This window comes from Suncus etruscus, chromosome 15 (genome assembly GCF_024139225.1).
Source record: "Suncus etruscus isolate mSunEtr1 chromosome 15, mSunEtr1.pri.cur, whole genome shotgun sequence".
Lineage (NCBI taxonomy): Eukaryota > Metazoa > Chordata > Mammalia > Eulipotyphla > Soricidae > Suncus > Suncus etruscus.
In genome coordinates this window covers 90296649-90310552 of record NC_064862.1, presented here as the reverse complement: position 1 = coordinate 90310552, position 13904 = coordinate 90296649, and the positions used below count along the sequence as shown (strand labels likewise).

At 54.0% G+C, this 13904-nt stretch overlaps 1 protein-coding gene across 1 annotated transcript; it reads left to right on the top strand.

Annotated features, from left to right (window-relative positions):
- Nucleotides 1-4754: 4754 nt before the first annotated feature.
- SPC24 (SPC24 component of NDC80 kinetochore complex) lies at nt 4755-7805 on the top strand. The gene is made up of 5 exons (XM_049788557.1): nt 4755-4930; nt 6448-6597; nt 6667-6766; nt 6983-7059; nt 7665-7805. The coding sequence occupies exons 1-5, from the start codon at nt 4771-4773 to the stop codon at nt 7769-7771; spliced, it is 594 nt and encodes a 197-aa protein (XP_049644514.1). The 5' UTR covers nt 4755-4770; the 3' UTR covers nt 7772-7805.
- The last annotated feature ends 6099 nt before the right edge of the window (nt 7806-13904 follow it).

Below are 13904 nucleotides of genomic sequence, written 5' to 3'. Positions count from 1 at the left end.
TGAAGGCATCTCAGCCCTGGCTAACACCCCCACACCCCGTGGCGTCCACTCCCCAAAGGCGAGAAAACTAAACCAGGGGACTTTGCCTGGGCCAAAAATCCCCCAAACCCCATGTGTAAGCGATTAAAAAGTTGGCTGTCCTCCAGCACAGTCCGGGCACGAACTTGAACTTAAAGAGACAGCGTCTCACAAAACAGCAAACCCCGCTACCTCCCCACAGCTGTAAGGGAGTAAGCTGGGAAGAGAGGTTCCCCCCAAATGCACAGCAGCTCCCCCAAACACGCAGCGTCCCTGCAGCCGCCTTACCCTAGCGCCTTGGTCCTGAGCTTCTCCAGGCAGGCCTCTGCTTGGCCCTGGTTTTTGTGGTACCCTTCCCAAGTGCCTTAAAATGGGGGAAAGGAGAGGTTCTCCTCAGTACCCAGGTAGGGATGTCTTTGGGGCACTTGCACAGGTGACTTTTGGGTTTTTGGGTCACACCCAGCAGCACTCAGGGGTTACTTCTGGCTCTGCACTCAGAAATTGCTCCTGGCAGGCTCAGGGGACCTTATGGGATGCCGGGGATCAAACTTGGTCCTGAGTTGGCAGTGTGCAAGGCAAATGCCCTACTGCTGTGCTATATCTCCAGCCCCCACAAGGGACTTTTTGAAAGGCAGTTGCTTAGCCAGTTGGTAACTCCCCCTCTGCTCCCCAGCTTTTGTTTTAAATTGGCTCCTTCTGGGAATTGCCAAAGAACTCCTAGAGACAGCCTGGAACTAGCACTGCGAGCAGGATGCTTGGCTTGCACCTAGGTTTGATCCATTGCACCCCATAGGCTCCCTCCTTCGCCACCAAGAGTGATGCCTGAGCACAGAGCCAGGAGTCAGCTCTGAGCACTGCCTGGTGTGAACCAAAAAAACCCCCAAAAAACCCAAAGAACGCCCAAAGATCTCCAAGCGCCCCACAAACCTTTTCCAGATCCTGTGTGTGCGTGCAAGGCAAATGGATGCAGAAAAACAAGCATAGCCCAAAAGCACCACGTTGGTTCCCCATCCGCCCTTCTCCCCCTTCCCCTGTGGGGTCCCCACCTGCCTTTCTGCCCTTCCCTACCACGGTACTTCCAAAAGACAGTATTACACGTAAATGAAGGATTTTCTCCTGTAACCCATAGTAGAAGATAAAGTCATTGAATAAAACTATCTTAATGAGAATTGGGGCCCTTGAGTATTTTTGTTTTGGTTATTCTGGGGGGCCACACTGAAATGCCTGAGTTTAACCTGTGGCCCCGAGCTTAGGGCACAGTATGGGACACCAGGATTTGATCCCGGGTCAGCTGCTTCCCCGCTTGGTACTCTCCTTGCTGTCCTCTCTCCAGCCCGGAAGCTTCGAAAGCTTTCTAGAACCAAAGGGACCAGGGTGCTGACTCAGTGGCTGCATTGGTGTTCTCTATCAGGTCCTCTTAAATAACTGGAGCATCATGTTTTATGGACCACGTTTTGATTCCTTTATTTTGGGGGCTTCACACCCAGGGGTGCTCAGAACTTCTGCCTCTAGATTCAGGCATCACTCCTGACAGGGTTCCGGGGACCATATCTGGTGTCAGGGATGGAATCCGGGTCCGCTGTTTTTGCAAGTCAAACAAAAGCCTTGTCTGCTGTCTTAGCCCTCAGACTCCCAAAATTTATTATTTTGGGGCTACACACAGCGTTGCTCAGGCAGGATTTACTTCTGGGTCTAAACCCAGACATCAATCACTGCTGGTGGCTCCCGGCATATTATAGGTTTTTGAGGATTGAACCCAGGTCTGCAAGGCAAACACTCTAACCACTGGATTATTGCCAAGGCTGGGGCCACAATTAAAAAAATTGCTAAATGAGTATGACCCTTCAGTAACAGCAAAAAGGGGCCAGAACAATAGCACAGAGGGTTTTGAACTTAGCAGAACCGGGTTCAATCCCCAGCATCCCACAGGGACACCCCACCCCACCACCCCAGTCCCTCAGAAGTCTTTTTTTTTTTTTTTGGTTTTTTGGTTTTTGGGTCACACCCGGCAGTGCTCAGGGATTACTCCTGGCTCCATGCTCAGAAATTGCTCCTGGCAGGCACAGGGGACCATATGGGATGCTTGGATTCCAACCGATGAACTTCTGCATGAAAGGCAAACGCCTTACCTCCATGCTATCTCTCCGGCCCCTCAGAAGTCATTTCTGGGCCCAGAGCCAGGAAGAACCCCTGATGGCTACCTGGCATGGCCTAAAAGCCAAAAAGCAGAAAACAAAAAGAAAGAACTGTTTGGAGCTGATGAAATAGTTACATTCTGCGACCTGTTCTGTACAAAAGCTGCTTTGGGGGGTGGTTTTCTCGATTTGGGGCTACAGCTGGCAGCCTTCAGGGTTTACTCCTGGCTGTGCTCAGGGACTCTCTGGGATGCCTGCAAGAGCAGGCACAAAGCCCGGATCCCTACAAAATCTTTTTTTTGGAAACCGATGGCCCCTTATCGACAGCAGCAGGACAGGAAGTGGGGGTTCTCGGGTCTCTCCCTACACCCCATGACCGTCATCAACAGCCCTCAGCAATCTCTCTTTGCTTTTCTCACTTCCTCTGTTTTCCCTTTGAATGGTTTATGGGGGAGATAAAAACCTTTTCTTTTCCAAGGTTTTGGGCAGGGGAAACCTTCCACAAGTTGCATATTTCCGAGCAGAAACGCCTCTGAACACAAACATTGCCACTGGAACCTTTTGCAGATGATTTCTCAGCACTGGTGCAACATATTTGGGGGGTGGGGGGAAGCTCACACTCTGCGATAGCACACTCAGGGCTCACTCCTGACTCTGTGCTCAGGAATTAGTCCTGGTAGTGCTCAGGGCACCCAATAGATGTCGGGGACTCTGGTGGGCCGCGTGCAAGGCAAACGCCCTCCCCGTTGTGCTCGTGTTTGCTGTCTTTGGAGGGATCCCAGCATTGATTCAGCCTTCTGTGTCCCCCTGATTTCATTCTGTACAAGTTCCTCATGGTGCTACTGGGTGTAGCTCAGATAGGGGATGCCATAAGAGTCCCTAGAATGAGTTCTGGACATTGTGTTTATCCACTTTCTCAGCCGGAGACTTGGGGTTCATGCCAGCCTCTTGCCTCATCTCAGCAATGCCATTTCTACAAATAACTTTGCCAGCCTCTGCTTTCGATTTGGGGCTAAATACCTGGAAATGAAACCCTCCCAAGTCTGACTATTTGTGTTAGTTTTGAGGTCACACCCAGCAGAGTTCACAGTCTATGCCAGGTTTTGTGTTTAGGGAGAACCAGGGATAGAACTCCGGGTTTCTGCATTCAAAACATGCATGATTGGGGCTAGGGAGAGAGAGTACAGTGGGGAAGGTGCTGCTGGCTTTGAAATGGGCACAACTGGGTTAGACCCCCAGTACCTCATAGGGTCCCCTCAGCTCTGTGATTCCTGAGTGCAGAGCCAGGACTCAGTCCTGAGCACAGCTGGGTGTGGGCCCCCCCCAGTAAAAACAAGTCTCAGACTCCCTGCAAGGTTTCCAAACCTCAGCTCAGTTGTGCCCTGCATTTCTTCAGGAAAGGGTCAAGCCCAAACTGTTCCCTGCTTTGCTCTGTCCCCATGGGAGAACACACTACTACAGTGCTGAGGGTTTACTCCCGGGATCACTTCTGGTGCTCTGAGGACGTGGCGATGTGAATTGAAATGTGGGTTGGCTGGATGCAACTAGTGGTTGGCACCCTCATAGAGCTATTAGGGTGCTCACCCTGTCCGCTGTTAGTCTTAGTTCCATTCTTGGCATCCCAAATGGTCCTCCGAGCACCAGGAGTCATTCCTGAGCGCAGAGCCAGGAATCAACCCTGAGAGATCATCGCTGGGTGTGGTCCAAAAAATAAAAAATAATTTCCCAGGGAACACAGCCAAGACATGGCAAACCAAACCCCATAAAACCTATTTCCACAACCTATTTTGCCTTTTTTATTTATTTGTGTTTGGGCCACACCCGTCTGTGCTCAGTACTTACTCCTGGCTCTGCACTCCTGGCAGGCTGTGGGGGAAATCCTACTGGGATGGAGGGGATCAAACCGAGGTTGGCTTTGTGCAAGACAAAAAACAAAACAAAACAAAACAAAACAAAAAACTTCCCGCAGCAGGTCGCCCAGGCTCCTCTGTTTACAAAATTTCTCTAGCATCCCATATGGTCCCCTGAGCCTGCCAGGAGTGATTTCTGAGCGCAGAGCCAAAAGAACCCCTGAGCACCACCAGGTGTAGCCCAAGACCAAAAGAAAATAAATAAAATAAAATAATAAAATAAAAATTACATAAAGTAAATAAAACAATAAAATACAAAAATAAAATGAAATATAAAATAAAATAAAATTACACCTTGCCCAAATTAATTTTATTCCGGGCCTCGCACCCTGGCTAACATCATGAGCTTAGGCGCATTTCCCAGGACAGAGGGGGCGGAAAAAAAAAACTCGACAATAACAACCAAAAAAAAGTCCCAGGTGCGCTCTAGACCGCGCAGGCGCGTCGGGTGGGAATCAGCCCGCCCTCTCGGGGTCTCGATTGGTTCTCGACGATGATTGACGGGCGGGTTGCGCATGCGCCCTGGAGCCTCTCCGGGCCACGCCCCCGGGCCTCCCGCCTGAGCCAATGAGGAGCGAGCGTTTCCCGGAAGTCGCGCGCCGGAGGCGGGTCTTGCGAGGCGTTGAATTTCCGCGCTATTCTGCTGGAGGCGGCGGCGCGGGACGGTTGGTGTCCCTGCGCTCGGCTCCGCTCTGCTCGGCTCGGCCATGGCGGCGTTCCGGGACATGGAGGACGTGAGCCAAGGGCTGCTGAGCCTCTTGGCCGCCAACCGCGCCGAGGTGCAGCATCGGCGGCTGCTAGCGCTGCAGGAACGCATGGTGGAGCGGCTGCTGCGGACCCAGGACGAGGCGGAGCGGCGGCTGCTGGGTGAGAGCCGGGCCCCAGGCCTGCTGCTCTCTCTGGGCTGCTGGGCTTGGCGGGGGAGGCGCCCCAAGACGCTCGGATCGCCCGGAGAACCGATCACCCAGGTCGAGCTCCAAAACCTGGGGTCCCCGGTGGGCCTTGTGCAAAGCCAAAGCAAAGCCAGCGCCTCCCTCGGAGGCTCCGAACCCCAGAAATGGAATATTTTCCCCCCAAGCCCCCAAATGGAATTTACTTTTCCCTATTTTTTGATAGTTTGGAGTCACACCCAGCAGCACTCAGGAGTTCCTCCTGGCCCTGCACTCAGAAATCACCACTGACTGGGTTCCAAGAGAGAGAGAGCATGGAGGGGCAGAGCGTTTGCCTTGCATGCAGAAGGACGGGGGTTCGAATCCTGGCATCCCATAAGGTCCCCCGAGCCTGCCAGCAGTGATTTCTGAGCGCAGAGCCAGGAGTAGTAACTCCCTGAGCGCTGCCGGGTGGGACCCAAAAACAAACAAAAATAAAAGAAATCATCTCTGGCAGGTTCGTGAGGGGGGCCTAGGGGATGGCGGGGATCGAACCCGGGTCGGCCTAGTGTTGGGCTTCTGTGCTCGCATGGACTGGACCCGACCGACCCCCAGCCGGCCTTCCTTCCTTGGCCCTTGTGTGGGGGCTGCTGTGTCCGGTCGTGCCCGATTTTCTGGGCGCCTTCCAGGCCTTGGCGACCTTCACGGCCACACAAATGTTCCTTTGACTCCCCCTACCCCCGCTTTCAATTCTCCCTTTGTGCTTTATACCAAGGTCAGTGAATCACTCCGAGATCCTGAAGGTTACTAGGGGGCTGGGTGCTGTGGACAAAACCGGGGTTGGCCCTCTACAAGAATGCATAGTACTAGAATGTTTGCCTTCCACGCAGCCGACCTGGGACCGAACCAGGTTCGATCCCCGGCATCCCATAGGGTCGGGTCCCCCGAGCCTGCCAGGAGGAACCCCTAAGCGCTGCCGGGTGTGGCCCAAAAACAAAAAGATGAAGGGTTGTTTCAGGACGCCCCACACCCTAGGGTTCCCCAAAAAGCACTATCCGAGTAAGATGTAGGCTCGACAGACAGTGGGTGTGTTTCAGGGTGGTGATGGCTTTGATAGCCACCTTCTGTAGTTTGACCCCCCCATTACTGCTTCAGAGCTCCGAGCCCCTCTGATCTGTACAACGTGACCTCAGTATCATTATTCTCTACCCGAAAATAAACGGGTCGTCGTGGAGGCTTCTAATACGGCTGCTGTCCATGCCAGAGGCCGCTATTTGGATCAGAGGGCTTCTTTGGCTCACCCTGCAGTGCTCAGGAATCATTCCTGGTTCCGCGGGGTTATGGACCCAGTAGAGGTTGCCGAGATGGAACTGGGAATGGGCTGTGCGCGGAGGCAAGCAGGCGCCTTCAACATTGTCTTGTTCTGGCCCTGTCTCTCCTGGGTTCTCCGGTGAGAAGTCATGAGGTGCGCGGTTTTAGGGAGCCCCACTTTTCTCACCACTCCTCGCCCCGCAGAGATCGCGGCTGCGGAGGAAGACGTGGCCAAGAACGTGCTGGTGGCTCAGTCCCAGGCCCAAGCGGGCCGGGCAGAGCTGAAGCGGCTGCAGACCGAGATGGAGCGGGCCTCGCAGGAGGACACACAGTTCCAGAACCGCATGATATATCCTTGCGGGGATTTATGGGGCCTCCCTCCCTTTCCCCGTTCCCAGGCTCCTTAACTCCCTCGCACTAAACTCTTGAAGGAGCTTGATGAACTGAAGGCGGAGGAGGCAGAGATGGCCAGGCGCGAGAAGGAGATGGAGGAAGACAGCACCGTCACCCTCCCAGTGGCCGTGTAAGTGGGGCTGCGGGGGCACATGTGTGCACCCATGGGAGGGAGGCCCCAGTGTGCACCCATGGGAGGGAGGTCCCCAGTGGGGACCATATGGGATACCGGGATTCGAAACAACCACCTTAGGTTCTGGATCAGCTGCTTGCAAGGCAAACACCGCTGTGCTATCTCTTCGGGCCCCCCAGTGTGGATTTAATGCCTTTTTTTCTCCTCCAATAGGCATGTAGCGCAGCTCTACAACCACATCAGCAAAATCGAGTGGGACTACGAGGCTGAACCGAACCAGATCAGAGGCAGTATCCTTGGAGGGCACAGGGTTCTCCCAAGCCCCCACACACCTGCTCCCGGCCACCCCTGAATTTAGGAAAATTGATTAGGGCCAGGGCCATATGTAGGTAGTTTGGTGGAGAAGGGCTGCCTGCATGTGGCTGATGCACACTCAACAGCCATACTGCTGGGTTGGCCCAAAAACAAATTTAAAAAATAAAGCAGGATGGGCCGAAGTTGATAGCACAGTAGTAGGGTGATAGCACAGTGGTAGGTCGCCTTGCACGCAGCCGACCCAGGATGGATCCAAGTTGGGAGTTCGATCCCTGGCATCCCATAGGGTCCCCTAAGCCTGCCAGGCGTGATTTGTGAGCTCAGAGCCAAGAGTAACCTGCCAAAGGGTGTGGTCCAAAAACAAATTAACTCCTGGCAGACTCTGGAGATCCTAAGGGATGCTGGGGATCAGACTGCAGGTGCAAGGCATGGTGGAAACCTAGAAGGAATTTTTCCACTTGGATGGAGAGAAAAATGTGCTTAATTCTCAAGTAGCTGAGTCGAGTCCCCTCTGAGCCTGGCTGGGATTGAGGGGGTGGTGTGTTGAGAGGGGGGCCGTTTTCCTTAACTCAAGACCCAGTCCACCACGGCCCTGATGTGGCCCAGCCCATCGAGCTGGACGCCCTTGAGCTGTCCGGCAAGTTCGTCAGCGACTATCTCTGGGGCCTGCTGAACACCGAGTGGTAGTTGGTTCTTGCGGGCGAGACCCAACTCCTGCTTCCCCCGTTCTGTGTTCCCCAGACCCCGCCCAGGCCCAGGAGCTGTGAGCAACCAGCAATGGAAGGAAGTGCTGCTGTTAAGGGGGGGTCTACAACCCCCCCCCCAAACCTCAGGTGCTATTGCACTTGCCTCTGTGTCCTTATTCTGTCCCCACCCCCAACCTTAGCTCCCCAGTTCAAGCACTTTTTCTAGTTCACATTTCGGTTTGAAATAAAAGTTTTGAATGTTCTGAGCTTTCCGCAAGTATCTTTTTTCAGATAAAGCTGGGGGATGGCTCTTGTAGTTCTTGGAACATGGGTATGATGGTTGGAGCTCTGGCAGCCCTGTTGGTGTGTAAAGGACAAAAACCCTCCCAATTGATAAGGTACTGTTGCCTCCCTCGCACAGAATCCTCAGGGAGTGCAGGTCAGTTGCTGCTTGAAATTGTCTGCTCTGCCTACCCAGTGTTTGCTGGGCTTCCTCTGGGCAATAACCAGAGCGCTGACCACATGGGTTCCCGTGCTGCCGGTACTCAGGAAGTGACCAGGAAGCTGGGGGTCCTCCCATCTCTCCTGGGACATCCTTGCAGGAGGTCACATGCCCCCCTTCCAAAAATCTCCCTGGCAGCCTCCCCATGTGAGTGGGAGGAGGGAATGGGGTGGGTGGGTCTGAGAGCACCCAGCCCCCCCAACACGCCTGTCCCCTGACTCAGCCTGAGCTGGCCCAAAGCCCAGGCCAGCCACTGGCCTGGGCCAAACCCTCCCCCTCCCCTTTGTAAGAATCAGCCTGGAATTAAGAGGCTGCCTGGGACTGGGGTCCGATCCCTCACAGGACATCCCTGCATTGCTCCCACTGGGTGAGCAGCTAGGGAGAGAGGACAGTGAGACCCAGGAGATCTGGGGTGGGGTGTTTGAGGGTCTCCTGCAGGGGAGGGTGTGTGGGTCCGGTTTGAGGTCACCTAAGTAAGGACGAGGGCCAGGGTTCGGGGAGGCCGTGCTGGGCAGGTTTGTGTTTTTTTTTTTTTTTTTTTTTTTTTTTTTTTGGTTTTTGGGCCACACCCGGCGGTGCTCAGGGGTGACTCCTGGCTGTCTGCTCAGAAAAAGCTCCTGGCAGGCACGGGGGACCATATGGGACACCGGGATTCAAACCAACCACCTTTGGTCCTGGATCGGCTGCTTGCAAGGCAAACACCGCTGTGCTATCTCTCCGGGCCCAGGTTTGTGTTCTTAGGCCTTAGGGGGATAGACATGCCTCCCCATTTCCTGGACTCCCCTCAGCCTGGGGGGCCCTCTGAGGTGCCCCCTCCCTTTGGCCTGGCCTTGCTCTCACCTGCTCACCCTCTGTATAAACCAGGTGTTGCAACGGAACATCTCTGGTCTGCACCATGGCCCAGCAGGAAGGGTGTATGCCTGCCCACAGCTTCCCTGGTACCCCATCTAGTCCCCAGATCTCCCCCTGGAATGTTTTCTGAGCACATCTGCTTGGGGTAAAAAACAGCGCCTCAGGGTCCTGAGCACAGTGGTAGGCCATTTCCCCTGCACAAGGCTGACCCAGGGCAGACCTTTGGGTTTGCTCCCCAGAGTCCCATATGTCCCCCAACCCCCCAACGAGGAGTGACGAGCACAGAGCCAGGAGTAACCCAAGAGCCGCTGGGTGTGGCTCAAACCCCCCTCTCCAAAAGAAAAAAACTGCCTTCGCGATTTGGGATGCCCAATTGTATATAGATTCAAAACCTCACAGGCACTGCAGAATGTGGTCTCCCTTCTGGGATGAGGAAAGGACAGGACAGCTGGGCAGCTATGGGCATGGAAAAAACATGGAAGGGGGGGCCTCAGGAAGCCCCAAGATCCACTATGACATATTGTGATCCTCTACTTCTGGGACGGCCTTGAGGGAGGGCACATGAGCCTGATCACCCGGGACCTGCAGTCCACCTGTCCCTCCGCCTCCCTGGGAAGCCCCAAGTTCTCTGGCAGCCTCAGATCCAGCCTGGACGCCCTGGCAGCGGGGACCAAGGCCGCAGGGCCAGGGTGGTGCGGCTTGGGGGTGGGGGAGCCCCTGCAGGCGGCCTGGGAGGCCGGAAACAGCCTGAAATCTGAGCAGCCCAGAGCAGAGGCTGGACCGGTCCTGGAGACTCCTTCTGGCTGGGGGAGAGAGAGGGCCGCTCCCTCCATGGGGTCTGGAGCCCCTGAACCCCACCCGGAGAGGTGGGCGAATGGGAAGGGCCTGCTCGGGTTCCCTGCAGGGCCGCACCCCCCACTCCGCCTCCCCGTCTGTCCCTCCCGCGGCCCCACATCTGGCTCCAGGCTGACTCACCAAGGCCACAGCTGTGGTTTGGGTTGGGGGGAAAAGGGGGGGTCAGAGGACGGGGTTGGGCCTGAGACTGGGGGAGCCTTTTCCTCCCCACAGGCCGACCGCAGCCCACAGCCACCGTGCCCACGCCAACAGCTGAGGACCCCCTGTCTTTCTGATTCTGTATCTTTAGTTTTGGGGGGTTACACCCTGCAGGCCTATGGGGTTACTCCTGGCTCTGTGCTCAGAAATTATTCCTGATGGTGCTGGGGACCCTATGGGATACCTGGGATCGAACCCAGGTAAAGAGCCCTCCCCATTGTGCTATATTGCTCAGGCCTCCTCACCCAGTTTTTCTCCCCCCCCCCCTTCTAACCCCCTCACCCAGTTTTTCAACTTCTTAGTTCAGGGCCTAGAGTGATTATAGACAGGACCCTGGATTCAAATGGCTATTGGGGGCCCGGAGAGATAGCACAGCGGTGTTTGCCTTGCAAGCAGCCGATCCAGGACCCAAGGTGGTTGGTTCGAATCCCGGTGTCCCATAGGGTCCCCCGTGCCTGCCAGGATCTATTTCTGAGCAGACAGCAGGAGTAACCCCTGAGCACCAACGGGTGTGGCCCAAAAACCAAAAAAAAAAAAAAAAAAAATCAAATGACTATTGGGGTTCGAACACCAGCATCGCCAGGAATGATCCCAGAGCAGAGTGCAAAGCCTGGAGGAAGCTTTGAGAGTTGCTACATAAAATAAAATAAAAACAAATTTCTTAGTTTTAAATGATCAGAAAATCGTCCTTACAAAAAAAAAAAAAAATCGTCCTTACAAACTCCAGTGCATGGGATTAAAGGGAGAAAGAGAAATTATTTAAAAAGAAAATTAGAGGCTGGAGAGATAGCATGGAAGTAGGGCGTTTGCCTTGCATGCAGAAGGAAGGTGGTTTGAATCCCAGCATCCCATATGGTCCCCTGCGCCTGCCAGGAGCGGTTTCTTAGCGTAGAGTCAGGAGTGACCCCTGAGTACTGCCGGGTGTGACCCAAAAACCAAAAAATAAATAAATAAATAAATAAATAAATAAATAAATAAATAAATAAATAAAGAGAAAATGTGGGGCTCATGGAGGGGCCCAGGTTCTATCCCTGATAAACCCAACCCCCAACTAAAATAAACTAGAGCCACTTGTGAGGTCAGTCAGCGCGGGGGTCTGAGGCAGTGGGTGAGGACCTGGTGCCCCTCTGCAGAGACCCTGGGGCCCCAACACCCCGCAGCAAAGAGGATCCTGAGTGTGATCCCCAAAACTGTGTTATCAAAAGGCCCTTCCATAGTGCTCCAAGGCCACCCAAACCCCCAAATAAATTCAAGAACACAAACATTTTTGGCTGTGGGGGATCAGGACCGGACGCTCCTCTGCAGAGACCCTGGGGTCCCAAAATTGGAGCAGGTTCTGGAGTTGGGGGTCAAGCCCAGGGGCGGAAATTTCTCGGAGACTGGTCCTGAGAATTTGCAGAAGCGCCCACAGCGCCCTCTCGTGGCGCCTCGACGGAAGTGGCGGGTTTGGCGTTTGCTGGGAAGGAAGGAGATTCCTGGGGCCTCAGTTTCCCTCCAGGGCTTATTACGGGGCGGGCGAGCAGTCCCAGGGGATGGAGAAAAAGTTGAGTGAGAAAAAGTTGCTTTGGCTCAGACAAAAGAGGGAAAAAAGGAAAAAATATAACCACCCAAAAACTTGTCTTGCTAGTGGCAGACCAGGTTCAACCTCTGCACCCCTTTAGGGTTCCCCAAACCCTCTGAGGTAACACACCACAAACCCCAAAATAAAATAAAGGATCTTCGGTGAGCGTGGTATGTTTCCTATTTCCAGGGAGGACATTGCCCTGCCTAGACTCCTTACTGTGCATATTTTTTTGCTGTTGTTTTTTGTTTTTGTTTTTTTTCTCCAGCCTATATATATATTTGGTTTTTGGGCCACACCCGGCAGTGCTCAGGGGTTACTCCTGGCTCTCTGCTCAGAAATAGCTCCTGGCAGACATGGGGGACCATATAGGACACCAGGATTCGAACCAACCACCTTAGGTCCTGGGTCGGTTGCTTGCAAGGCAAACACCGCTGTGCTATCTCTCCGGCCCCTCCGGCCCATATTTTTGATTGATTGGTTCTTGGGTCACACCCAGTAGCACTCAGGGGCCACTCCTGGCTCTGCACTCAGAAATCGTGCCTGGAAGGCTAGGGGACCATCTGGGAATGGAACCAGGTCCCTTCCTGGTCGGCCGCAAGCAAGACAAACACACTACTGCTGTGCTCTCTCTCTAGCATCCCCATACTGTGTTTTTTTGTTTGTTTGTTTGTTTTTTGTTTTTAGGCCACACCCGGCAATGCTCAGGGGTTACTCCTGGCTGTCTGCTCACAAATAGCTCCTGGCAGGCACGGGGGACCATATGGGACACCGGGATTCGAACCAACCACCTTTGGTCCTGGATCGGCTGCTTGCAAGGCCAACGCCACTGTGCTATCTCTCCAGGCCCCATACTGTGCTTTTTAATTAACACTCTCCCATAGCAACCTTAGTTCTTTTGAGGGCAGGTTCCTATCCACCAAATATTGGGGAACCTGACCTGAGTCTTCCCTTTGTCGCCCTCTTCCATGAAGAGCAGAGAACTTTGGCTCTCATATGAATGGAACTCCAAAATTCTGGCCTGGAAGGAGTAAGGAGGAACCCTCAGAAATGTGGGGAGACAGAGTGTGAAGGTGACTACAACAGGAGACGTTTGAGAAGAGTCTAGGGGGAGAGCAGTGTGTCCCCTTTGGATAACCTGAACTCAATCCCTGGCACCATGAGCACCCCCAGAAGCTCAGCTGTGATCTCCCACATCCCACACCCCAAAATAGAAGCCAGAGACACATGAGGGGCCAATCAGCACAGAGGGCTGTGTCAGAGGACAAGGACCGGGTGGTCCTTTGCAGAAATCCATGGTACTAGCGTCTGTCTGAGGCTTCCTTTTCCTGCCCACCCACCTGTACAAAGAACAGAGAATTCTGGGACTCTCGTGTAGATGGGAACCCCAAAGTTCTGTCCCCAATGGAGAGGCCAAAAACAGTATCCTGTACCTGAACCCTCAAAGTAACTTTTCCAAGAGCCACTGCTGTGCTGTGATGGTGGGGTCCAGGGTTTGCACCCCTATCTACACAGGATGAACCAGGTTCACCCCGAGGCAGAGCACCCCCCCATCCCAGATCCCCCAGACATAGTCAGCCACATTGGCAAAAATAAATAGATCTTTATTTCTTATACACCCGTGAGAATCGTCCCAGAAATATACAAAGTGCAAACAATGTTCTATGTACAAGACTTGGAGGGATCTTTTCTTGGCCCCGTTACCCCTGAGGGTGGGGAGGGGACCTCTCCAAGCTGCCAACCACAATCCTTCTCATTTCTGTTTTGATTTGAGGAAAACCCGCACCCCCACCCCGAGGTGCTCAGGGCGGACTCCTGGCTCTGTGCTCAGGATTCACTCCTGGCGGTGATGGGATATCAGGGATAGAACCAGGGCTGGCACCGTGGAAGGCAAGCACTCTCCGGGCTGCAAAGTAGGGGGAACCATTGGGAATCTTTTTGGTTTTGGGGGTCTGGGCAGGAACCTGGAATCTGGTTTCAAGGGAAAGAAACGTCTGTAAAACACACCAGAATGCCCGAGGGCTCTGTGGTGAGTCTGGGAGGCCAGGGTGCGAGGGTTAGGGTCCCTGAGCCTATCCAAAGCAGCCTCCTGACACACCTGGGGGTAGCCTCGAGCCCTGCCGGGTGTGGCCCCCCCAAAAAAAAATAATCCAAGTAGCAGCTTTA

What these genes read in the sequence shown, in the direction of transcription:
- SPC24 (XM_049788557.1), top strand. Translation starts at nt 4,771, where the DNA reads ATGGCGGCGTTCCGGGACATGGAGGACGTGAGCCAAGGGCTGCTGAGC. An exon ending in GGCGGAGCGGCGGCTGCTGG is followed by an intron (nt 4,931 to 6,447) that starts GTGAGAGCCGGG and finishes CTCGCCCCGCAG; the next exon opens with AGATCGCGGCTGCGGAGGAA. An exon ending in ACCGAACCAGATCAGAGGCA is followed by an intron (nt 7,060 to 7,664) that starts GTATCCTTGGAG and finishes CTCAAGACCCAG; the next exon opens with TCCACCACGGCCCTGATGTG.